The sequence below is a fragment of the Necator americanus genome, chromosome V (genome assembly GCF_031761385.1).
Source record: "Necator americanus strain Aroian chromosome V, whole genome shotgun sequence".
Taxonomy (NCBI): Eukaryota; Metazoa; Nematoda; class Chromadorea; order Rhabditida; family Ancylostomatidae; genus Necator; species Necator americanus.
This window is the reverse complement of record NC_087375.1, coordinates 5,129,624-5,153,743: the sequence shown is the minus strand read 5'-3', so window position 1 is coordinate 5,153,743 and position 24,120 is coordinate 5,129,624. Positions and strand designations below refer to the sequence as shown.

The window sequence follows — 24,120 nt, the reverse complement described above, 5'->3', positions numbered from 1 at the left end:
AGAGGAATCACATAAAGTACTAATTAAATTTATCGTGATTGTAGGGCCAAACGCATAAGTTTCGAAGGATCACCATCGGTAGCTGCGATATGATCAAATGGCGCCGATCCGTGTACAAGAAGAATCGGACGTTGTTGTGACGATGATAAGTCATACGAGGTAAGCTTCCGTTTCTAAGAAGAAAAAAAATTAAAACTTTCCGCAAAAAAAAAGCTATCAGGCTCGCCAGAGGATTCCCTCACAAAACTTCTAATTATTTTCAATAACAAGCTGTTTTATGGCAGATAGTTTCTTTGGTCTACAGTGAGAAACCCATTCATAACATAATTACTTCGGTCGTGATGCCAGGGGCGATGACTGGTGCAGAATTCGTTGTTGAAATCCTGACAGTCCTGCTCTTTAAACTATTGACAGAGTCGAATAGAACCCAGCTGTTTATTATGATATTCGTGGATTTAAAAAGTCGAAGTTATACAAAATATTCAGAAAATCGGAAAGTTCTATTATAAGAAACACAATGATAAAAGGAAGGAGTTAACAGATTGGGGAATCGAAAACTCGAGTACCCAAGAATTCAAGATGAATTAGCTAGCCGTATACTGCTTCTGTGCTTACGTTAATCAAGAAGCCCTCTTGGAACGAAATGTTGATCTGACTTGCTGCTGTTCTACTACTTTTTCAATATTACTCGTAGTAGAAGATAGATCGGGGTTGTCGCTTACTAACAGCCTACGGTTTACGATGGATGCGCCTTTCATCCACCGAAGCCATAGACCGTCATCTCAAAATACCGAAGCAAAGAAATTAAATTAAATTAAATTAAATTAAATTAAAGAATGAAAGTTTCACAAGGAAATAAGATGGAACCTTTATTTGCCTGACGTTTCGGCTTTTTCGCCGTATTCAGAGGCATAAATAGAGGATATCTAAACACAGACAGAATATGCCGAGGTTTCAAGACAAAAGAACATTCGAACTTTCACAAGGGAACTTTTGCCGAGCACAGTAAAAAAAAGGTCATAAACGTACCCTAACTTGTTTCTTCTTGTTGTCTTCGACAACCAATTGCTCGGCAACAAAATTGTCAACTGAACCAAACAAACACTGTATCAAAATCTGTAGTTGAGCCTGTACACTTCGAACAACCAATGATTTGCATCTAAAGGGAAATTGTACGTCTTGAAAAGAGAAAAAAATTTATTTTCCACGAACCTGCTTACTATTTGCCAAGCTCTATACATTTCATTACGTAGCTGTTTTGGGGATCCTGATTCCACAGCCAAAATGTGTAGTCGACTAACTGCGTGTACCAAAAGCGCTCTTTGTCTTTCCTTTAAGATAAATTCTCTGGAAATAACATATTTCATCCTTGATCAAAAAGAAACAACTATTGAAACCAACTCGCTGCGACTTTCCACGTTTCCAACGAGTGTAATGATGACACTGATAATAAGGGGTATGTCTTTAAACTGGTATGCCAAGCTCATCGTAAGCTGTAAGGCCCTTTCCACATGGTATGGGAACGATCCCGAACGATCGATATCCTGCGAAGTTATCTCTACGACATTCTAAAAAGAACTTCATTAAACAATGGTTTCACCAGAAGATCTAACAGTTTGATTTTTTGAAAAAAATTTGGTAAAAAGCCCACAGTTAAATTTCTTCCCCTTCAAAATTGTGTATGGAAAATTTGGAAGTTTAATATGCAATCATCTATTGCTATCCATAAATTCCTATGTTCTCTAAAAAAAGACGTTTATGTAACATTTCGATTAAATAGGATCGTTACTTTAGTGCGCAGTTAACACTTCAGAGCATCTAAACAGCGAGAAATGGTGGAGGTGGGACGAATATAATTTGCAAATTAATTCCTAGTTCTTAGCACAGCTTCAGAATTTTTTTCCAGATCTACTTTGATGAATCTGTCGGGAAGGAAACCTCGCAGATGTTCGAGGCTGAGAACCTTTTCTTCAACAAGTTATTTCTAAGACCTGTCCCATCCCTTAATCATCTATTTCATACCTTCCACGAATTTTATCAGAAGCAAGAACCCGGGTACCAAAATTTTCAAGGAATGAAGATCGCTTATTTCCACTTTCTTAAAACTCAAATTCTATACATTCTAGACAATTGAATAACATCAATTATGTCTGTTGTTCACTAAAAATGCAATGGGATTGTCGTAATGCGGAATGAAGACTAAATTTTAAGAAAAAAAAAGGTTCGAATGATGTTAAAGACCTTTTATACAAAAAAAAAAATAGAAACTAACATCAAATAAAGAGTCTTCTCGCTTTTTTCGTCTGAAGATGTGCTTTGTCAAATGGCTGTACGCCGCCTCTGCGTTTCCTCTGCTAAGCTCCATCTCGGCCAATCGGTAATACGATTTCATATGCGGGAAGCGATCACACACCAACTGAAACGGACCAGATAATAACTATTCACTCCAATTAAACCAACTAGATAGTAACTATCGCTTTTTTTTTGTAGAAAGAAGATCTCGAATAGAGTTTTGCTCCTTTCCTAATCGACAATGCAACCAACTCAACTTAACAGTAAACTACGTAGTAGCTTTTGGAAAAGTGATGGTCTAGATCTTTTCACTTCACAAATTAAGTGAAGTCTGCTACTGTTTTGTTGCATATTTTGTTTTTTTTTCAATTAGAATTAAATCATTTATCTTTATTTTTTTTGAGAGGAAAAGATAGAAGACCTCTGTAGTAGATTCTGGTGTTTGGACGCTTATATTCGTTTGGCCGCCATCCCAACAATACAGTACCAGAAAAACACAAAAACAGCACTTTAGCTGCGAAATCCATAATGAAAAAGGATATTAATCAATGATTGCTAGCAAATCTGAAGAAATTAGGTCTGCATCAACTTCTACCACTGTCTTTCCTTACTGGGAAAATTCCAGCGCATAGTGATGAGGGTGTTTCCTCAAGGCCAAATAGGTGGCTAAACGAAGACCAAGAGCTGCCTTGCGGTTGTTGTTGCGGTTGCTCCAGCACACCGCTAAAGCCTAACCCACATGGATCAAGTTAAAATTTAATCAAAGGGTTTACGGAATCATTAAAAAAAACTATTTCATCACAAAAATTGCGATTACTGAGGAGAATCGGCATCATGCTCGACGATAAATCTCGCAAAGTGTCGAATAGCGATGAGTAGAGTAGATGGATTCTGCGCTACCTCCTACTGTAGACTTAAGAAACCTAGATAGTGTTATGTTTAGGCTCAACACACGTCAGCGAAAACACGGTCAACTGCGTCAGGATAATATTGTGATGATATCAGCCCGTCGATTGCGTCAAGTAAGACGAATACATACTGTCATTAAAGTATGATCGTATGTAAATGTATATATAATATATCAGAGTATGATATGAATCGCCAATTTGCACCTGCATCCGAAAGAGAATTCTAACAAACACTCGGAGATCAAGTACCACAATTTTGGACAGCTAAACCGTTTCATTACGTACTTTTCTATGCTGCTAGATCCCACACACTTACTCAGGGCATGGAGTCGAGATAGAATGTGCAGTTAAAGTTATGAGACAACTTTTGAACGGAAGATAAGTGTTGTAGCGAGCGATTATGAGGAGAGAGGCAATGCAAGGGAGGCTCCGAATATCGTCCAAGGTGATGGTCTGGTTTCTCTTTTTGTAACGTGTGCAAATGGACAGAACCTGACCCATAGAGATAATCGATGGTGCTGTACACGATTGTACGTAGCTCGTAGACGATCCAACCAAGCAGCAGTCGATTATTACAGCCTTTTTGCATATACGCCGCAAATCAACAACCGACTTTCTGGAATACGAAGAAAACTTGCCTATAGGATATTTGATGGCGGACAACGGTGCTTCGTGGATAGTATACTCGCGCAATGATCGATACTGACCTACTTTTCCTATGAAGCCAATTAAAACATGACAGCTGAGGTTTTTACCCGCTGACCACAAATTCTCCAAATACCAAAAAAAAACTTCCAATCTTTTCGAGCTTCATAAAATAATCTATGGAAATATCCCAGGTTAGTTGGTTATTCGATGTTTTTGAGCACTCATTACTTATTTACATAATTTCATTATCGTTAATAAACTTATTAAATATATTCCCTAGATTAGATCAAATTAAATTAATCAATCTTTATTTTGATTAACTTCCTACATTATTCTGAAGAAATAGAATCGTCTGCTGTTCCATTATGTATCAAATTGAGTTCCCCGAATACCCTAAATGAGATGCATACTGTCGAGAAGAATAAAAATCAACGCTGAGTGACTATTTTAATCATTTACGTTCTAACATCAAGCTACGAAGAAAATAAACTCAAAGTTTCTTTATGGACCTAGATAAGTGCCGAACTCAGAGGATTTCTGATGTTATATTGACAGCAAAGACCACGCACGACTACTCACAATTCCAACAGCCCTCCTCTCTATACTGGGAGTCACCGACGAAGAATGCCATAACAAAATCGATGGTACCATTGTTAATGTTGAAGCTTTGCCAGAGACAAACGTTAGCTTGCCTACGAATCCACGCAGATTTTCCGGAGAAGCGATGTAGGAAGAGCAACAGTGCTGACCGAAGTGTAGAGACGAGAAAGAGCATTGATTGTTCATTTCACGACTTCGCAATAAGGCAAAAGTGATTTCTCATCAGGAACTTAAAAGCAGCATACCACGATTTTGGGATCTCTACAGAAAGATAGCGTTACAGGCACAGAACACGAATATGAGCGCCATCACGCTCAATTACTCCTGATTTATGTGTAGTATGCTACCTTTGAATGGGACAATCGAACAGCGAGAAGTGCCACCTATAATTTCTTTTCTAATCTCTTCGACACCCGTGCCCGCTTGCCTCCTGACCATGTGTGCAAGGATAGACGTATTATGGTGTTACAGTATACCACACTAGTATACTACTAAAAACAAATATTCTGCCCATAATCGACCACAATCATTAGCGTATGCGATAGATGAGGTTTCAATAGACATAGGAAGATACAAAAGGGAAATCATTAAAGCGATGAAATGGATGTTTTCGTTCTGACTGACTATTATATTTGTAACCAGCGCATAGAGGAAAGGAAGGAAGCACCAAACACAACTACTAGCCAGGATTCTAGTTTAGCCATCACGCTTAATCCAATGTCGCACTGCCCCGAGAATCTCTTTGAAAATATACAAAGTAGTACAAAGATGAATAATATAACAACAAATATTATAAATATTATTGGAGAAATAGTATAAAAAGTTATACTACAAATATTAAATAAACAAGTAATCGTACCTCGAATCCTCGGTGACATAAATTCCATATCTCATCCAAAACATCTACGCGAGTTATGAGATCACTGACCTGCAAAATTAATCTCGAGACAACATTACACCATTGGTCGAAAATTCGCGTGACAAGTGGCTAGAAAGTGTCAATAAATAAATAAATAAATAAATAAATAAATAAATAATAGACAGACAAATAAATAAGTAAATAAATTAATAAATAATAAATAAACAGATAAAAAAATAAATGATAAATATATAGGCAGATAAACAAATAAACTAATGAATAAATAAATAAATAAACGTTATTCGGCATCGAGGCAGAACAGCAACATCTACCAAAAATATCTTGAGGCGCCCTAGTAGCAAAACACACGACAAACCTAATGAAAAAAGAGGAATTTTGTTGAAAAAAAAGAAGAAAAGAGATCCGAAAGACGGGTGAGTGGAGACAGCCTTGCTCCCGCTTTCACCGAAGACGCAACGCATCCGACGTTACGTTCGTTCAATGCCGAATGTAAAAAGAAGATGTAAGACTTACAACAATCGCAACATCATCTTCTTCAATGTTCTCTTCGCAGTTAATAGTCAAATTTATTACAGTTTCATGAATTTCAGGATGAGACGTAAAGAGAGAGAGATTGCTGCGCACCACCTAAACATATATTATTAAATTGGGCCTTTCAAGAAAGGGTCAAACAACTTAACTCAGCAGATCAAACATTACAAGTGCACAATGAATTTGTTATAAATACCTTATGTGATTGCATGGTTCTGAGGTACGCAAGTAGAGATACCAAAACGTTCAGCGGGGGTGAAGGACTGAAGAATTTGATTAAAAGAGAAGAATAATTAGGTGCACATCGACAACATTCACTTAAAAATCATTACCAACCATAGAACTTTCGTAAAACCTTCTCTCTCCCGAAAAATCAAATAAGCACAGAAAAGCAAAAGCAAATTTGCGCATCAGGTTCATGCATAAATTTTAACAGTACAGCGCTAATCACATTCAGCAGTGTTGTAAATTGAAGACAACGATCGTGGAAATATCTGTTACAAATACAGGGAAAGGATGGACGAGGTGATCAGATTATCCGACGAAACAATAATTTACATGCATGTGAACAATAAAAAGAAAACGCATGGAGTAATTTCCACTCAATAATCACTCGTATGGTAGTAAAGGATTGGTTCGATTTCAAACCGCTGACAGTGTGGTCGTAGAGTAAGGTCTTACCAACTGAGCTAACCCGCATACGAATCTATTACCTACAAAGGGAGTTGTTGTGTGCGCTAAAGTTACTAAAAGGAAAACCCAATATGTGAATTGTTCCAAATAAGGTCTCGTATTCTCATTTTCTGGAACAATTTGAGGCAATTAAATTTTGTTCCAAAAGAAATTCTTCTAAAATGTATATTATTGCAATTTCACTCACGTTCTACATAAATATTTCCAAACTGTCGCATGTATCTGGTAATGAAGTTCTACCGGCTCAATATTCTGTTGTTTCTTTGTATTGATTTTGATGGGATAAAAGAAGTCGGACAGCTCACATGAGCATGCTGCTTCATATAGACCATCCAGAACCTAGAAAGTTCTTGTAAACAAATCACAATTGTTGCAAAAAAAAAAACTAAAAAACTAAACAAGGAAAAATTAAATTGGACAAAAGCGGTATGTAATTCTACACGGAATATCCTTCCTTACCTTGATCACATCGTTTACGTTCAACTTAGCATGCAGTTTCGCTATGAAAAAGTACCCTAACCACTGATATTCGCAAATTCCACTCGCCTCACCATGGGTCTGAAGAAGAAAATGAATCGCAAAGAATCAGTTTAAACTTTACCCAGAAATACGAACCATTCAGCGATTCTGGAAGGAATAAACTAAGAGATTAGATTAAGATTAACCTGGGCCAAAGCTTCTTCAAAAAGAGAAAGGGAAGCGCTGCGAAGACCATTCAACAGTGTTTGTGCACGGCGTAACCGCCAGTCGTCCGAAGGAAGCTAATACAGCATATATGAGAGAGCAAAACCAAACTATTTTGAAACTGCAGATGCAAGTTACCGTTAGAAAGTAGCGTGATAGCCGAGTAGCGATTTGATACAAAGTGCTTGCCAACTGGAAGAAAACAACGCCTATTTTATTGTCAATGAGAAGTGAAATCCGAAAAGGTAAGACGTGCCACGTCCATTCGAGGTACAACAAATCATCATCCATCTAAACAACTATGTAAACATTGGCTCCAACAACAGTACACTAAGCTGATATGAAGTGAATGCTGTGGGATAATTGGAATTCGTTCCTAAGTTTCATATTCATTTTCATCACCTGGGAGAGAATCTCAAGAAAAATCCAAGGATTCAAAGAGACTAGATCCCACCTTGAAAACAATATTTTTATGACTAATACTCACAAGCTTTGTATAGCAGAATCAAAATGAAGTGAAGTATGGTGCAGTTGTGTAAGCGATTACGCTCGAAGCGGCGCGACGGAGATAGAGGTTGGAATCTAGGTGGGAGCATCGCGAACTGCAGCAATGAAAGGTGATAACAGGGGTCCTCACTCGGTCGTAACCGCTACGCTCCACCGCACCGCTCCGAGCGCAACCGCTTACGCAATTGCAGTGCTAGATGTCGTTTTGACTCACTATACCTACTGTATCTCACTATACCACTATACTCACTATACCACTATACCTACTGTATCGAGATATCTCAATAAGCCGCAACTGAAACTTCTCTTATACAACTTGTTATTGAAAGTAAAGTAAATACTTAGCATAAAACGTAGGTAACACACTTGAAATATACGATAAACGCTAGTGTAAGCCAGAACAGCCCAGGCACCAGCTGTTATTCGACTTTCCAACGTAGCATGACCACTCGTAAGAAACAGCTGTAATAACACTAAGCATAACAGATTTATAGATTCAACAAAGAAACTCTCACATTACCTTTGAATACTTTTCGATCTCGTCGTGATTACTCTGACGGTAATGATGCAATGCCATCAGGTACCAGATGCAAGCTTGCAAATAAGATTCATCACCTACTGAAGGCCATTGTAGCCTAAAAAATATTTCTACGAAAAGAATACATTTAAAGGCCAGAAATGGAACAATATATGCAATTAAAACAGAAATGCAAATGGTAACTAATAAGAAAAAACTTTACAAGCCGCAAAGAATTTACTCGAAGAAATATGCGTTAATGTGCGGTCAATACGAGTAACAGCAAGAGTACAGAGGGCTTTCCCTAGCTCAGAACAGCAACTGTCACTTGATGGCTCTTAATTATGAGTGATTTCCCATGAGAAAAAAAGTCCCCCCTTATGTAGTTGAAAGGAATGGCTCCATCCAATCCGTACTTGTTCAGCAAGACAGTATCACTGGTCTCAATTGCGTGAGAGAAGGAGGTGTAGAAGAGTGAAAACGACGTAACAACAAGCACGATGTAGTTCCGTAAACGGTTGAGCTCACAGCGGTGTGGTGGAGAGTAGTAGTTAGAATCGAGGAAGGAACCTTGTTGGCACCATTTTTCGCTTCTGTTCACAATGCTCCCACCTCGATTCCAACCGCTTTCTCCACAGCGCCGCTTTGAGGGCAGTCGCTTACTGAATTGAACCGTGCTTTATGTCGTTTTAACCGTACTATGCATATGGAAGAATAGCCTTCCTTTCAAACTTTCTTGCATTTCTAATAGACACGGTAGAAAAACCATTTCTGCGAAAGATCCAACGAAAAGCTTTCGCTGAAGCGCAATGGACGGAATCTCGCAGAGATTGACCTCTTCAAACCGAAACACAAGTAATGAAATAAAACGCAAGCTGCATAACTGAACCAATATGCAACTTTCGTTTTGCTTCACTAAATCTTTGTGAAATTATTTCATTTTGATAGTTTAACCACATCAATTTTTCGTTTCCAGATCCCATTGCCTTTTGAAAAATAAGTCACCTTCTTTTTTGTCAATACTATGGACTCTCGATCCTCTTAGGTCTCAATGGGAGGAGTTTATTTGTACATATAGTAGGGTCAAAACGACATGAAGCACGTACGCAATTGCCTACGCGGCTTCTTTCGAGGCGCTTCGGTGGAGCGTAGTGGCTAGGAGCGTGGTGAAATCCTTGCTGGAACCACCAATCGCTGCAGTTTGCGACGGTCCCAACTCGGTTTCAATTGCTGCCTCAGCCGCGCCGTTTGGAGCGCGTACGCAAATGCACCGCAACTACACTCGTGTTTCATATCGTATTGACCCGACTATACACAAGCAAGTCAAAACGTTAATATGCATAATATATTACCCATACCGATTATTCGCATCTTCTCTCGCAGCATCACACATCCACTTGTTAAATCGCTCAACGACATTCCATCTTTCTTTAGAACACTTAAGAAGTGAAGGAAATTTATTCAGGAGTAAATCGACGACATCGTGCCCGAGGCGTTCCTAAAAACAAATTATTTTCCGTTGAGCGTCCAGATGCTTACCTTTTGCACTGGCCTTATCATCATACTGCGGTAAAGGATGAGGCATTGCAAGTTCCAAAATCATTTTCGAATGCGTTTCCAATTCAAAGGAACTTATAGAACACTCGTGATCTTCCAATGCTCTTCGTCGTTTCGAGTAGCGGCTAAAAAAGGATATATTTAATTCGAGTAGTGAAAAATTACCCACTCTATCGACTTACCCCAGCATACAGTACAAACACTGGGAAATCTCTTCAGAAACGTTGAACCATACCCAAGCATATCGCTCTTGTTGCAGTACGGACATAACGTTTTCATTGGATATACAGGTGTATAATTGTTCCATGAAAAACAGAAGAAAAGCGCCCTAAACCAGATGTCACCTTTATATCGATATAAAAGCTCATATTATTGCGATCACTTGCACAGAAATTAAGTTTCAAATTTTGTTTACGCGTTATGTTAATACTAGGTTAATATACATGTTTCTTCAGATTGTCTAGACCAATTTAGAGAAACATGTTGATATGTACCTTAAATCTAATTTTTTTTGAAGCAATTTTCTTTTTATTTTACTCGATGTTCTAAAACCTTGATTTAGATTTGACCCTGATGCTGCTTATATCATAGATATAACTGAGACTTCAAAAATCTAGCTGAAATTCAAAAAATTACACGAACGCCAGATTTGTTTTTTTTAGGATTAAAATGTAACATAACGTTGTGTATAGCAGCTTGTAGCTAGCAATGTGTGAAGTGAATGTGAATCGAAGTGAATTTCAACGAAATTTCCCATCATCATTATTTAGAGCCACTGTGTTTCACTTCCTACATGAATGTATTTACAGTTATTGGCTTAACCATTATAAATTTTTTTCAAACGGTAATCTTAAATGTTCGAAAAGAAGAGCATGCCTCAACCCCACCCAAAAATTGCACTTCACGTCAATGCATAGGCCGTTAACATATGGTAATAGTGGAAACGTATTTAATGTGAAGGCGATGCTTTTTTTGGTTATGAAGAGTTGTTAGGTTTCTGTTAATCTTCCAAAGACTGCATTAGACAGCGATAACTAGAAGAAAAAGGCTACGTATGGTTACTTTTGAAAGAAATGAAAATATTTAAGTATACTATATGTTATACTACACTATTGACCAGAGAGATGAGACAAAAGTCTAAGAGTTTAAATAATATGAAAGGGAAAATTAAGAGCGAAGGGGATATGCAACTTCAAGTAAACACAATAATTACCTTGTCACAGCCACATGTTTTCGCTTCTCCAAGTTTTTCATGCGCTTTCACCAACACATCCAAAGCTTTACTGGGTAGGCAATCATCATGTTTTAAAGGATCCAATGATTGGATGTACTCCACAGAAACATCTCCTTGAAATAAACTTGAGCTGTATCTATCCGCAGTATTGCCCTAGCAGTGAGTATAAAGCAAGGATCAAACCTTTCAAACGTTTGACAATCCTGTATAACTCTCTCCAAGTATTCCAGTCAGCGCCGTAATTTTCGACATAGGTTAAGCGGCACAAGAAGTAGCCAATTTCTTCGCAATTCTGCTTCGTCACTTGAGACCAGTCAGTATTGTATATAAAATTGAGCAATGAGGTTACTCGAGTGTGTGGTAGCTGCTTGTAGGAAAACAGCAGATGTAGAACTCTAAAATCAACGACTTCTTATATACAGTATCTTACAGCTGATGAAAGCTGATAAAAAAAGAAATTTCCACGTGAAGAAAATCCGTTCCAACACATCTGGAAAGGAAGGTTTTAATATTTTAAAATGTAGTGTAACCTCGATGCGAATCCCATGGCAGAATCGTAATTTTTTACTTTGCAGTAAGCATCCATCAAATATTCTACCATATCTAATAAATCATCTCCATCCATAGAACTGAGATCCACGTCTCGTGTTATTATGGCGATAACCTGGAAGAAAAGGAGGCCTGACACGAAAATGGCACAGTGCAAAGAAAAGCAAACCTCTTCGTATCGAGAACAGCTCCTTAACTGCGAAATAGAAACGATACGGCTGCTCTTCTCTAGTTTATGGATAAATGTCCGGACATCTTCTTTCCCAAACCATCCTACAATGTACTAGTTCAAAATCATAGACATCAAATATACTACACAACGAAATTATGAATGCAAAAAGTGATAACAAGCCAACATTCCCATCTACTGGGAGTAAACGTTTTATTATTATAGACATCATATTAACATCAAATACTGTTGCTATTACTGTCAACTAGTATTGCAATTACTATTATTAAATACTTATTAAATACTACTATCATTATATATTATCGTTATTACTACTATTATTATTTTTAACAGGAATATTCCTCACATTCTGAGAAAGGAAAACATCAATCAACAGGAAAACTATACCTTTAGCAGTGAAAACAAACTCGTCATCATCAATATAGTTGTACAGAAATCGCAGAAAAGAGAGCCTGTAAAACAAACAGGAACGTAGATGTATGCACCAAAAATTTACTGTATAGATCCCCAAATTTTTATAACATAATTACGGGTCGGTGCGGTCACTTTTTTGGTTTTCCAAGACGGGGAAAATGTAGCGCCTATCGAAGAGCACTCTTTTTCGTTTTTTCATTCATCTTTGTTAAGAAAACTAAAAAAAAAGCGACAATGCATTTTTAGAGATTTCTCCAGTCACTGCTTGCGCAGTTATCTTATTCACGACAAGTATAGAACTCAAATTGTTTCTTTCCTTTTTTGTGTTAGGGGTAATTAAAGATAACAAAAAAAAAGCTAGTTCGAAAAGGTCCAAATCAGGCGCGATATACAGAACACATACAAGTTTAGTATGCAGTAGTCATGACAAATTTCCTATTGAAAAAGGAATAGCTGTGATTCCGACTTCCGCCTACTCGTTGAATACCGGTGCTGTTTGCTCTTCGAAATTCCAAAACGAACTTTTGCACACCCTTGGTTAGAAAAAAATACCCACAAAGCTACCGCTGAGGACAGTGAAAAGAATCCACGTGACGTTCCATCGCAAAACATGATTGACATACATTTCCTTTAATCAAGACCACTTTAGTGAGTTACCTTATGTCCTCGTCTGTAACTGCTTTAGCATGACTCCACGCGAATCGCATCACTAGTTCTCTGCAGTTCCACTTCTCTGCGCAATGCCAACGAATGCAGTAGTCCCGCGCATGAGGCTCACCTGGGGGTGCAAGACATCAGAAACAGCCCAAAAACTGATCTACGAGAAGGGAAAAGAAGGAAGACTATTTAAAATTTTGTTATCGTCACTAGTCGATCAATCACATATCTCTAAATTACGGATAATTGTACGAATTCATGAAACAAGACGCACTAACCAAGTTCATCCATTAAGACATGTAAGCGAATATATCTATCGTCGCAAAGATCGCTAGAAAGCAAATTGAACCGTCGGTAACATTGAACAGCGACGTTCAACAAACACGTCGGAATAACTCCGAAAGTGGGGCAGAAATCGGCAAGCAAACAAAGGAATGTATCTAAACTGTTAGAGAGTCTGAAAAGCGAATAACGAAATCGAAAAAAAAATTATACCTACCCAGTAATTCAAAAATTGTCCAGCTTCCTTCTTTCAGGCTTGTTCTTAACAAGCACAGCAGCTCATCAGTGTCAGCATATTTGGGACAGATACCTGGAGTTGGAGTACGCGATGTCTTATCCGCAATATCGTTTTTAAGAGGTGGTACGTATTTCACCCCAAATCCGAAGGTTTCAGCCAGCTGTAATCGATATATGAGCAAAACTTCTAATTGCCAGTGAGCCAAATCGCAAGGTGCAAATGGGATATACAACTAATTACGAAGCACTTCTTGCAGCTATGTCACAATTCATATCATAATAATATCAAGGATCAACAAAAAATGGAAAAGATACACGAAACTTGACCAAGAAGACTGCTTTTTAAATCTCAGTGAGTTCATAAAAGTTCATAATTCTCCCAAAGCTCTGATAAACTCTCATATTTGTATTAATGGACAATTATGGACAAAGTTCAAGAAAACATAATCTAGGTTTACGCAAACAAACCTCCACAGTTGGAAGGTTGCCGTCCAAATGAAAAGTGGTAGAACCGTCTGGATTTTCGGATAATTCGTCGTCTTCAAATGGTAATTCCATTGCGTTACGCATAGACCTACGAAGAAAGCAATCACTACTTCCCAGAAGCAGAGTACACGAATTGAGCTGAGAACGACTTTTCCCGCTAAGAGAAGAAACCTGAAATCGCAGATGGTGTGCATATCTGGACCCAAGGACCGGTAAAAGCGATGAACTGCTTACCTGATTAACAATGAGATGAACTGTGTCCACTACATCAATTATGTCCTCAAGTAAAGCTGTTGACTCAATCAAATCCCTTCGATCATCCCAGCGAGAAAAAGTCATTTGTTGCAACGAAAGCTGTGAGGACATACATTAAAAGAACAGCAGCTATAGAGAGAAAACAGCATAAAATAGAAAATATCCAGCATTTGTCAGCTTGGTAGGAAATTAGAACTTCTTGACAAACTGTAAGTTCTGAATACAAATGACTTACGGAAGAGTACGCCTCGATGCGATCGAATAAATCACAGAAAACTGTAGCCACATCTGAAGCCCTAAAAAACAAAGACGTGTAAAAAATTATAGTTGATAGAGAGTGTTACATCCAGAAAAATCTGTATTCTACATACGTTTGATCAGCATCAAATGTTAAATCTATTGGGCTTGGCGGTGCAGGAATCGGCTCTTCTCCCACAGAATTAATAACCGTTTCCACAGCAGCCAATCTCTTTGCTATCTGCAAAACAGGAGCTAAAATCCATTCTGTGGCTAATACTCTGGCTACATTAAACTTCAATAAACATTGAAACAGAGAAGAAACTCGATAGCCCTTTGGTAAAAATAACAAACTCAAACAACATTCCTACCTTTCTCGTAGTTTTTTCATCCAACATTTTGATATTGCTGTATCTTCTGTTCTCGCCAAAGACAGAGTCACAGAACTCACTGATATATTCTCAAATTAGGGTAAGGAACGACAGATATAACATATAGATTGACTTCAACATGCAGAATTAGATTCTCACTTAGTGCCCCAGTTGTACAAAAAGGCTAACGCTGCAGTTTCCAAATCCGTTCAATCAGCTACGGCTACGCATATCTTATCTTTCTACTTCTTTCTCTTTTTTTAAATGAAACTTTACAACAAATATTACATTGATAGCTCGCAATTAACATTACGACTAAGAAGTAGCAAAAATCCACACAACCATGGGAAAAAAAGAAAAACCATGGGGATCACCTGTAGTGAGAGTTAATTGAACGAATCCGTTCCTTGAGAAACAATGCCTTCTGTTCACATAAGCCGACATTCAAACATTTATGTGCCAAACGCAAGCAGGCTGAATCGAAAAGATACGGTGACAACAAAATATTCAGGCAAGCACACATACCATGATAATTCCGGGACAAATACAGAGCGCTAAGAAGCGAATCGGTGGCATCATTGCCTTCAGCATGTTCAAAAGCAAATTTTGCAAAATCCACGTCTCCTTTGTTGATGCAATCAACACCAAGACTCAACCAGACATCAGAATTTTTCGGTGCCACTGACAAAATCTGAACAGATTTGGGAGAACGTGAGTCGTATTAGCTTGAAACGTAGGTGACGTTATTCTTAAAGAATGGATGACAACCAGAGAAAGTAGGACGACATTTCATATTTTTCGCTTCTCATCATTCTGTACAGGTCTTTTCCTCAAATTTCAGACAGCGCTCAGGGTCGATTTACTAACATTGCTGTGTGGGTACAGAGTTCTGCATAGATCTTATTCCACATTATATAAAAGATTTTTTTCCGTTTTCTACACATCTACATAAACCGTAATGTTATATGAAACAGTAATTTGTCTGTCTATCAGCCACTCCAAGACCAATTCTTCAAAATTGGGTAACTAAACTTGGGCAGCAGATCGCATAAAAGCTTCTCTTAAAGCGAGTATTGCTTAGGTTACTCTAGCTATACTTATCATTCCACATGAAATACCAACACACCTGAAGAAAGTGCTCGGTGGCATTGTCGGTATCGAGCTTCGCGAGGTTCTTGTGAATTCCTACGTACAGTCGTGCCATCTTAGATAATCTAAATAAGATACAAGCGAGTTTACACAAATACTACTAATAAAAACTAACCTCTCATCCACTTCAGCTTCCCAGTCAAAAAATTTCGTGTGAAAACACTTAACAAGTGGATTGTTGAGGAGTTTATTTAGGATTTTTGAAGCAGTAGCGCTTTTTCCTTTGAGTAAATAGTCCAGAGCTCTTTGGAATTCTTGAAGGGCTGACGCTTCCTGAACGGGCAATGATATAATAAATTGAGTAATTGCTAGATAAAAAAAAATTCAGTAAGGACATTGGCTTCTTGTGTCTCTTTCTTGTCGTCATCGTCAAAAGCTCCCCACAAAGAATCTGACGAATCACTGCCATCGCTGCTACTGTCGTCACCGCTATCAGAAGTGTCGCTTTCTAAGCTCTCGTCCTCATCTATAATACTGTTATTGTAAACGTTGACAGGGGAAACCAAAGAAGAGAAAGAAAAAATTAGAAGAATCCTGAAAAATAAAGGTAATGAGTATACGTTTACCGCTTGATTCCGTCTCTTCCTCATCACTGTCATCGCTATCTGCAGTATTTCGGTTACTGTCATCCCCTTCTTCTCCTATTGAAACCTAAAACCAAACTCAAAAAAATTAAACGAATCTGGCTTTAAAATCTACTGAATCAAAGCTAATCAAACAGGCACAAGACTCTTTCAAATTTTTTTCCCACAATTGCATCAAAACCAACATGTTACCTTTTGCAGTATACTTCAAAATATTTCTGTTTAACAAAGAACTATTCATATATAAGAGTCAATTGGAATACAAATGTAAAATTCAATGGTAAGCTTCATGCCTAAACAAAAATCCCTATTTGGTCAAAATTCAAGTTGCTGTAAGAAAAAACTATGGCGGTCAAATCACAGTATCGATTTGGACTCAGGAGATAAGGCTAATACTATAGTCGTCGAAAATATGGTATTGCTGTCGTTATTCTGCTGCTTTGGCTTTTATGGTAATAAAAAGCACTTCTTGTGCAGTAAATGCCGATACAGGTAAGCAAAGTAGCGTCAGAGCGACATCAAACACGGTGCAGTTGCGTACGCTGCTGCGTTCGAAGCGTGGCAGTTGGGATCGCATGGAGACCCTTGTTAGCACCATCCATCGTCGCAGTTTCCTACCTCGATTCCAACCGCTATCTCCAGTGCGTCGCCTAGAGCGCAGCCGCTTACGCAACTGCGTCGTGCTTCATGTCGTTTCGACCCGATCATAGGAGCTGGTATAAGGTCAAAACTCTGAATTCAACAAAAGAGCAGGACCAGATTGCTCGATAAATATCGCCACCAGCGATCCAGTACTGATGATGCATCGCTGGTGCCGACAACGAAAGGTGTTATTTCAGGAGCGTACAATTTAGAGTATCGGGTTAACAGACGGTAATTATAGTGTACGTTAACTGAATCACTATAGCTAGATATCACTTTTAATTTCGTTTATTTCATTTCTAATTTTTTTTTAAATCGCGCAGTGAGCGCATATCAGTACTGCATGGCATCATTCACAGCGACACTAGGTCTGTGAGCTTGCGAAAATGGAGAAATGGTTCTTTCCTACGGATTCGGCATTCAAAATAATCCATCGAAGGCAAATCTGGAGCGAAAATTTCGCCTCTAACGGCTTTGGTGTGGTAAAAAAAGCAACGAACGAACAAAACCTTTCACCTCAGAACCGCTGGTGCTTCCATCATCACCACTCGTCTCTGGCATCACCTTGTCATGTTGACCAGGCATTTCCCGTTTACTCTGAAGGCATACCAGGAAAAAATCAGGAATAGGAAAGAAATGAAAAGCGACATTTTGAAACGACGTCTAAGAGGAGCAGTAGATGTGACTGCGTATAAGTCAGATGCACCGTCATTTTGTTGTGCTATTTCGGGGCACACCATTCTTTCAATTGTGAAGCCCAGAACCCTGCTATCGTTCCAAAATTTTGTAGGTTTACTCCTTGGATGCTGTACACTTATTTTGAAGGATTTTCGAGGTGTTGAGGTTGGTTGGACGGTAGTGGCGCCGAGAATGGGTGATGTACAACAAGCTAGTTCCGTATCTGGCGATGATACAAAAGAGTATGTAATCGTTCAAGAAGGGAAGGCTAAAATCGGTTTCCATGGTCCTGTATTCTACAATCCTGTACAGGAATTCAACAGAGATCTCACGTAATTGAATTTCTCTGCTAGTTGATCCTATTTAAGAGAATTAAGTATTTGAATTCAATTTCAAGAGTGTCTGTATTGCGTCAATTCGTGAAGTCTCGTGCTCAGGGAGAAGCAACTACTTCTAAAGCGAATGGAACTCCGGTAAGCCCTATCGCAAAGAAGCAGAAATTGGATTTTGACATCGAGGTATCAGGTATGTAGATTTCATTGTTTAAAGACAATTTTTCGTATATGTTTGCAGGACAAGCCGATAAGAATATTGGACGCATTATCGGCGAGTGGACTTCGAGCGCTTCGGTTCTTCCACGAGGTATTTATTCATTTTGCCATTGTTATTCGTGGTAGACTGTTTTTGTTGCCTTCTTCCTAACCATTTTCGTCCAACAAACAATAATGTTTGGGCCTTTTTATCGAGAATATTTTTTGTTGTTTGGGTTTTTTCTCGAGGATATTTTTTGTTGATGTTATTAAAGCATCCGCAAGCGTTATTATTTATCTTGATTAAACTTTTAAATCATGTTTAATCAACATAATTTCGATGTTGTAGAGTGTTTGTAAAGTAGTCAGAAATAAGAATCTGTGGGATGTACGTTGTGCAATTGTTTGGTGGTATGGATACATAACAACACATTATCCTTTCTTTTTTTTTCTTTTCCTTCAGTTATTTTAGCTGCATGTTGTTTATTTCTAGGTCGAGAACGTGGATTTTATCTTGGCTAATGATTTTTCTGAAAATGCTGTCGAATCTATCAAAGAAAATATTATTCTTAACGGAGCAGAGGGCAAAGTTCGTGCTAAATTCGGTGATGCTGTGTGAGTTTCTTCCTTTTTCGCGTAAGGTTCTAGTACTGTAGTCTGCATTTAGTATGACAATGATGGAACATCGGAGTATCGATAAACGGTTTCATGCTGTAGATTTGGATCCATATGGTTCCGCTTCCGTGTTTTTGGACTCGGCAGTGCAGTGCGTAGCAGATCGCGGTAAGGATGGAAGGTTTTTTTCTGAGAATTCTGTCGACTTTTGTGTTGTTGCTTCGAGTGCTTATCTCCAATCCATCTAACTCAGGAATACTCATGGTGACTTGTACCGATATGGCTGTTTTATGTGGCAATACTCCGGAAACTTGCTACAATAAGTATGGCTCGACAACGGTCAGGTTGAAATGCTGCCACGAAATGGTATTCCTAACTTTTTCTGTAAAATAGCTTTGCTTTTTCATTCTGAACAGTTCTCAGTTTTATTTTATTCGCTTATGATTGTATCATTCAACAGTCACACATTTGTTCCCACCAAAAATATGACTTGAGACAGCACAGCGCTACTCCTCCCATCTTCAAAGTTTAAAATTCTGAGAGTCTGAAAAGGTCTGAAAGATTTTTGTGCATGGGTTTTTCCCAGTTGTCATTTTCTCATTCTCTTAATCGACTACTTATGGTAGGATCAAAACGACATGATGGACGGTGCAGTTGCGTACGCGGCTGCGCTGTCTCTACCGCGTCGCTTCGAGCGCAGCTTCCGACGCAACTACACCGTGCTTCATGTCGTTTTGACCCCGTTGTATGTGAGAGAAAGTGAGTAGTGCATTTCTACGGATGCAGATAGACCTTGTGACGGTACCTTGTGTTACCCGTTGTATGCACGTCACAACGTGTTCTAAAGTAGCAAAATTTATTGTGGAAATGTTGTTTTTGTTCGAGGAGGTGCTACAATTGATTTCTGTTTAATTTTTTAAAGGGTCCTATTATTTTTCACATTAGTGCATGTGTTTGAAAAAAAAACAGCGTTCCCAACGATTGAGGGCAGCTCGCGCTAGTACATTATAATAGTTTTCATATATGTCCATTCGTTGAATTATCATTGACTAGGTTCAACGGTTCATAATTGAAAAAATTGACGTTCATGTACTAAATCGTCGAACGCTCCTGTCCTTTCTATGTATCACAGTTTGGAGAAATCTTTTCTAGGCTCTTCGGATTCTTCTGCGGTCGATAGACTCTCATGCTAACCGCTACTCACGATATATTGAACCATTGATATCTATAAGTGTTGATTTCTATGTGCGAGTATTTGTTCGTCTGTACACTGGTGCTCGACTAACTAAAGAATCTGGAACGTAAGTAGAATACAGTATTAGTGCGTTTGTTGGCGTAATCGGATCAGAACGACCTGAAGCCCGGTGCAGTTGCGCAGCGGTAGCGCAGTACAGATGACGGTTGCTATCGAGGCGGGTCTCTCGCTCGGTGCAGTTGGAGTGCAGAGATGAGTAAGGGTCCCAATTCGATCACAGCGGCTAGCCTCTTCTTCGACCATTTCGAGCACAACCCCCTAAGAATTTGCTCATGGCTGAATGCGTTTCGACCCGACTACAGTAATGAGAAAATAATGGAAAGGTTACATTTATCCATTTAGGAAGGTAGGGAACGTGATTGCATGCTCTGGCTGTCATTCCATGGAAGTTATGCCTATACTCAGGAAGGTTGAAGATGGAAAAAGCTTGAAGTATTGCTCTAGTGTCGTTCGGCAGTCTATTATGGGTGATTTTTACATTTTTCTATTTTTTTCTGTAGTGTAGACTATCCTTGCTGTTCTATGTGCAACCGCATCGATGTTTATTTCAATTCAATACTGCGTTCACAACCATTCATTCTTCTTGATATTTTTTATTCTTTCGCCTCATTTCACATTTATCTCATTCTATTTTATGTTCGTTTTTGTTTCACATGTTTCTCCTGTATTCTAACACAGTAGTTCTGTGTCCCAATGTAGTGAAAACATAGTAATTGGAGTTGACGATAGGCTAGTTTGGAAAATCATCGCGGTGGGCGAGATAATGATTCGTCAGGATGCATCTACCATCTTCAATCTTTCTATTTATGTTGTTGTTGACATTCTAACTATAGTATCAATTTCCAGATTCCAATAACAAATGCATCCACTGTGGTCATTCCCTTCATCATGCTGGTCCTATTTATACTGGACCAATTCACAATCGCCAGTTTGTGGAAGGAGTTCTGGCTAGGTAAGGGTGGTGTTTGCGCAGTAAATTGCTTTCAGCAGAGGCTTTTCTTTTGTTCAACAACCGAAGCAGGTTCCGTCCCGTTGCAGAAACGTTCCGAATTAACCATATTCCACTTATGTACCTCGCAAAACGAAATCACTAAAGTTAGCAAGCGTGTGATTTGTGAGAGTAATATGGCGCCAAGTAGGGCGTACACAACTTCTTATACGATTTCTGTAAGAAAAAGTACAAATTACAGCACAAGTATTGGAAAGAAACCATTGTTTATTATACTTGGCAGCCTATGCGCTTTTCAAAACATGATATCCGGAATGTTTGTGTATAAAATGATTCACTTTTCAAACGCGATGGGTAAAATGAATTTGGAGGAGGTAGGGAACTCAGCGGCGCCGTTATTTCTGGAGGTAAATAAGTGAATCATTCGGGCCCCTAAGAACTAAGCACTACTCTTAGAGGATCTATTATATGTGAGCTAAATTTACAAAGAGAAAAAAGTAAGATAGATCTTCCAGAGAGAGCACCACTGAGTTGTCTCGTTCCCTCCTTCACTTATTATCACTTAGAGTCGTAATTCTTGGCTGAATCTGTGCACGATCCTTTTCAGCCTCAAAGAAACTCCAGCAGAAGAGCGACTAGGAACGCACAACCGCCTTTTGGGAGTACTTACGAATGTGGCGGAGGTATACCGATGTACAATTTGTAAACGTTGACGTTTTCATAACATATCTTTTTAAAGGAACTCGATGAACCGTTATACTATGAACATGATCAGCTATTCAATGTGGTAAAATGTTGTGTCCCAAAAGCAGTGAGCGTAAGATCAGCTATTCTGAATGCCGGATACAAGGTAATGGCTCTTAAAATTTCTATTGTATGGTATGTTGCTCTTCATATTCATGGAATTTTGCAGGTATCAGGTTCCCATTGCAACCCTCGTGCATTGAAAACGAACGCCCCTGTGGACTTCCTTTGGGATATTTGTCGTTTAGCCGTAAGTTAGAACTGTTGCTTTCTTAGTTGATTGTGGTTTCCATGTTTGTCTGTAATTACTTGATCATCACTCATCGTTCATTAAAGATATAATATTCAAAGCTCGCCAGCCATATAAAACTATGAGAAGTGTTATCCATCTCACTCGCATTACTGCTGCGAAATTGCAGAAAATCATGTAGATCCAGGGACTTTTAGTGTTTATTTTCTCATCAACTCATCAGATATCATCAACAGAAGAAGACAGCACCTCCGAGATACTGTTTTCCGTTTAAAATACTGCTGTTGTACTGCTCTGAATGATGAGAATGATCGGGATTAGTACTTTAAGATAAAGAATGTGAGCTCACAAACCATCCTGATAACTTTTGTGCAGTTGAGTGTCAAAATAGAAGATGATTTGTTGAGAAGGGAATTTTGTGTTATGATGCATTATCACGATCGTTCATTACAAAGAAGTAGTAGTAGTACAATCAGTTTTGGTAGGAGAGTTTATTTTCGGGAACTACTGTAACCCGTCGTTTCGTGGATTTTAATGTCACGAATCGCATATCTTGACAGTTTGCTGGGTGATATTTCGTGATTGCACTTGCAGCGCTGTCCAAGAAAGGCTCAATAGCTTTCAGTGATTTTCGTGAATTTCAGGATGTAGTCCTTAAATATCCATTTAAAAAGGATTGATTTATGCTTCCTTTTTACAGTCGGGTGAAGACAGCCTGACCTGTGGTGCAATTGCGTAAGCAAAAAATGACGCAGTAAAGACTTTTGTCCATTTGACAGCCCGATTGGGGATAGTGGTTGTCCCACCACGAGCGCGACCGGTTTCGTAATTGCACCAAAGGTGAGGTCGTTTCAACCGACTACTAGTTTTTATCCGTAACTCCCTTGATTTTGCAGGCCAAGGAGGCGAATGTAACGGCCGACCGACACGACCAGAAAGCCCCAGGTCACAAAATATTGTCGGAACCAATCAAGTTAGTGTTTGGTGTTTTCTACTTACTTAGTTATAGGGCGGGTGGGTGTTTCCAAGAGTCCCAGCGGCTGGACTGACTACATGGCAGCACATTTAACACAAGTACAGTGGTTGTGTCCAAGTGATTCGGTAGTAAACGCTACCCTAGTTTCGCCGCAGAAGCGTTGACAGAAGCTTTGACACCTCTGAGAAAGATGGAATATTAGCCTTATGTTTGCGAGTGATGGGAATGTGGTTTTGCAGCAAAGTATTGCAAAAGGAAATTACAGCGCGTATTTGAAGTGTAGGTGCGATCTTGTGAGGTACGAATTCAGGAATGAAATCAATTTCCAACTTCATCCTGGAGCCATCATTCAAACCAAAAATGATCAGATGGTGCGATTTCAGTGTAACAAGGTTGGTGGTTTCATGATTGTTTTTTTTTTTAATTTGGTCTTACTGTTAAGTTACTGTTAAGTTTTTCACTTCTTTTGCCGTGTGTAGGGTAAAAATTGGGGACCGAGGTCGAAAGCGAAAGGATCCGTCAATTCGACGTTAGCAGGATTTTACTCAAAGGTCCCCGAACCCGTTCAATGATCACATCTATCCTTACTGTGATCGTAGTTGTTGTTATTTAGATAAGATCTATTGTTTCTTTGGTATTTCACTACGTTGTTATCAAATATTGTTATTTCTGCTACGTTGTGTTACGCTTTTATTTGTTGGCCTTTAAACCCTTTAACTCACACTAACTCACTACTGAAATGCGGAACATAAATCAAATAAAAATGCATCCTTTCAGTGTTTTCGTTCACGAAGCAGAGCTTCACCTTCTGTCGAAGTGGGGTCTGCATAGAGAGGCATCATTTGCTATCAAGAGGTTCTCTTATGAAAAACGAGTTTGCTTGTTGACAGACTACAACTTATTATTGTAGTTTATAGTTGCCTATTTTTTATGACTCAGCATCAATCTCTCATAATCAGTCCAGATTGAATGACATTTGTAACGTTTGTGCAGAAAACGTCATAATCCTCCGACTGCTG

The 24,120-nt window shown here is 38.8% G+C and overlaps 2 protein-coding genes across 2 annotated transcripts; one reads left to right on the top strand and one right to left on the bottom strand.

Moving 5' to 3' along the window:
- Positions 1-29: 29 nt before the first annotated feature.
- Positions 30-17,689, bottom strand: RB195_012950 (uncharacterized protein; the record flags this gene model as incomplete). Its single annotated transcript, XM_064202559.1, has 37 exons — positions 30-173; positions 1,030-1,159; positions 1,213-1,347; positions 1,402-1,568; positions 2,273-2,416; positions 5,308-5,376; positions 5,842-5,955; positions 6,056-6,122; positions 6,740-6,891; positions 7,012-7,110; positions 7,218-7,313; positions 7,375-7,527; positions 8,110-8,205; positions 8,264-8,378; positions 9,619-9,758; positions 9,813-9,942; positions 10,000-10,145; positions 11,031-11,164; positions 11,235-11,446; positions 11,582-11,715; positions 11,770-11,873; positions 12,178-12,242; positions 12,862-12,982; positions 13,140-13,301; positions 13,361-13,541; positions 13,849-14,037; positions 14,101-14,220; positions 14,357-14,417; positions 14,493-14,599; positions 14,730-14,808; positions 15,104-15,203; positions 15,255-15,420; positions 15,856-15,943; positions 15,994-16,151; positions 16,214-16,344; positions 16,445-16,529; positions 17,621-17,689. The coding sequence occupies 37 exons, from the start codon at positions 17,687-17,689 to the stop codon at positions 30-32; spliced, it is 4,563 nt and encodes a 1,520-aa protein (XP_064058440.1).
- A 51-nt stretch (positions 17,690-17,740) lies between these two features.
- RB195_012949 (uncharacterized protein) lies at positions 17,741-23,673 on the top strand (the record flags this gene model as incomplete). Its single annotated transcript, XM_064202558.1, has 16 exons — positions 17,741-17,890; positions 17,948-18,114; positions 18,180-18,300; positions 18,356-18,424; positions 18,806-18,927; positions 18,980-19,095; positions 19,181-19,293; positions 20,080-20,228; positions 20,525-20,649; positions 21,029-21,134; positions 21,739-21,814; positions 21,871-21,981; positions 22,045-22,125; positions 23,022-23,098; positions 23,412-23,493; positions 23,581-23,673. The coding sequence occupies 16 exons, from the start codon at positions 17,741-17,743 to the stop codon at positions 23,671-23,673; spliced, it is 1,758 nt and encodes a 585-aa protein (XP_064058439.1).
- Between the last annotated feature and the right edge of the window lie 447 nt (positions 23,674-24,120).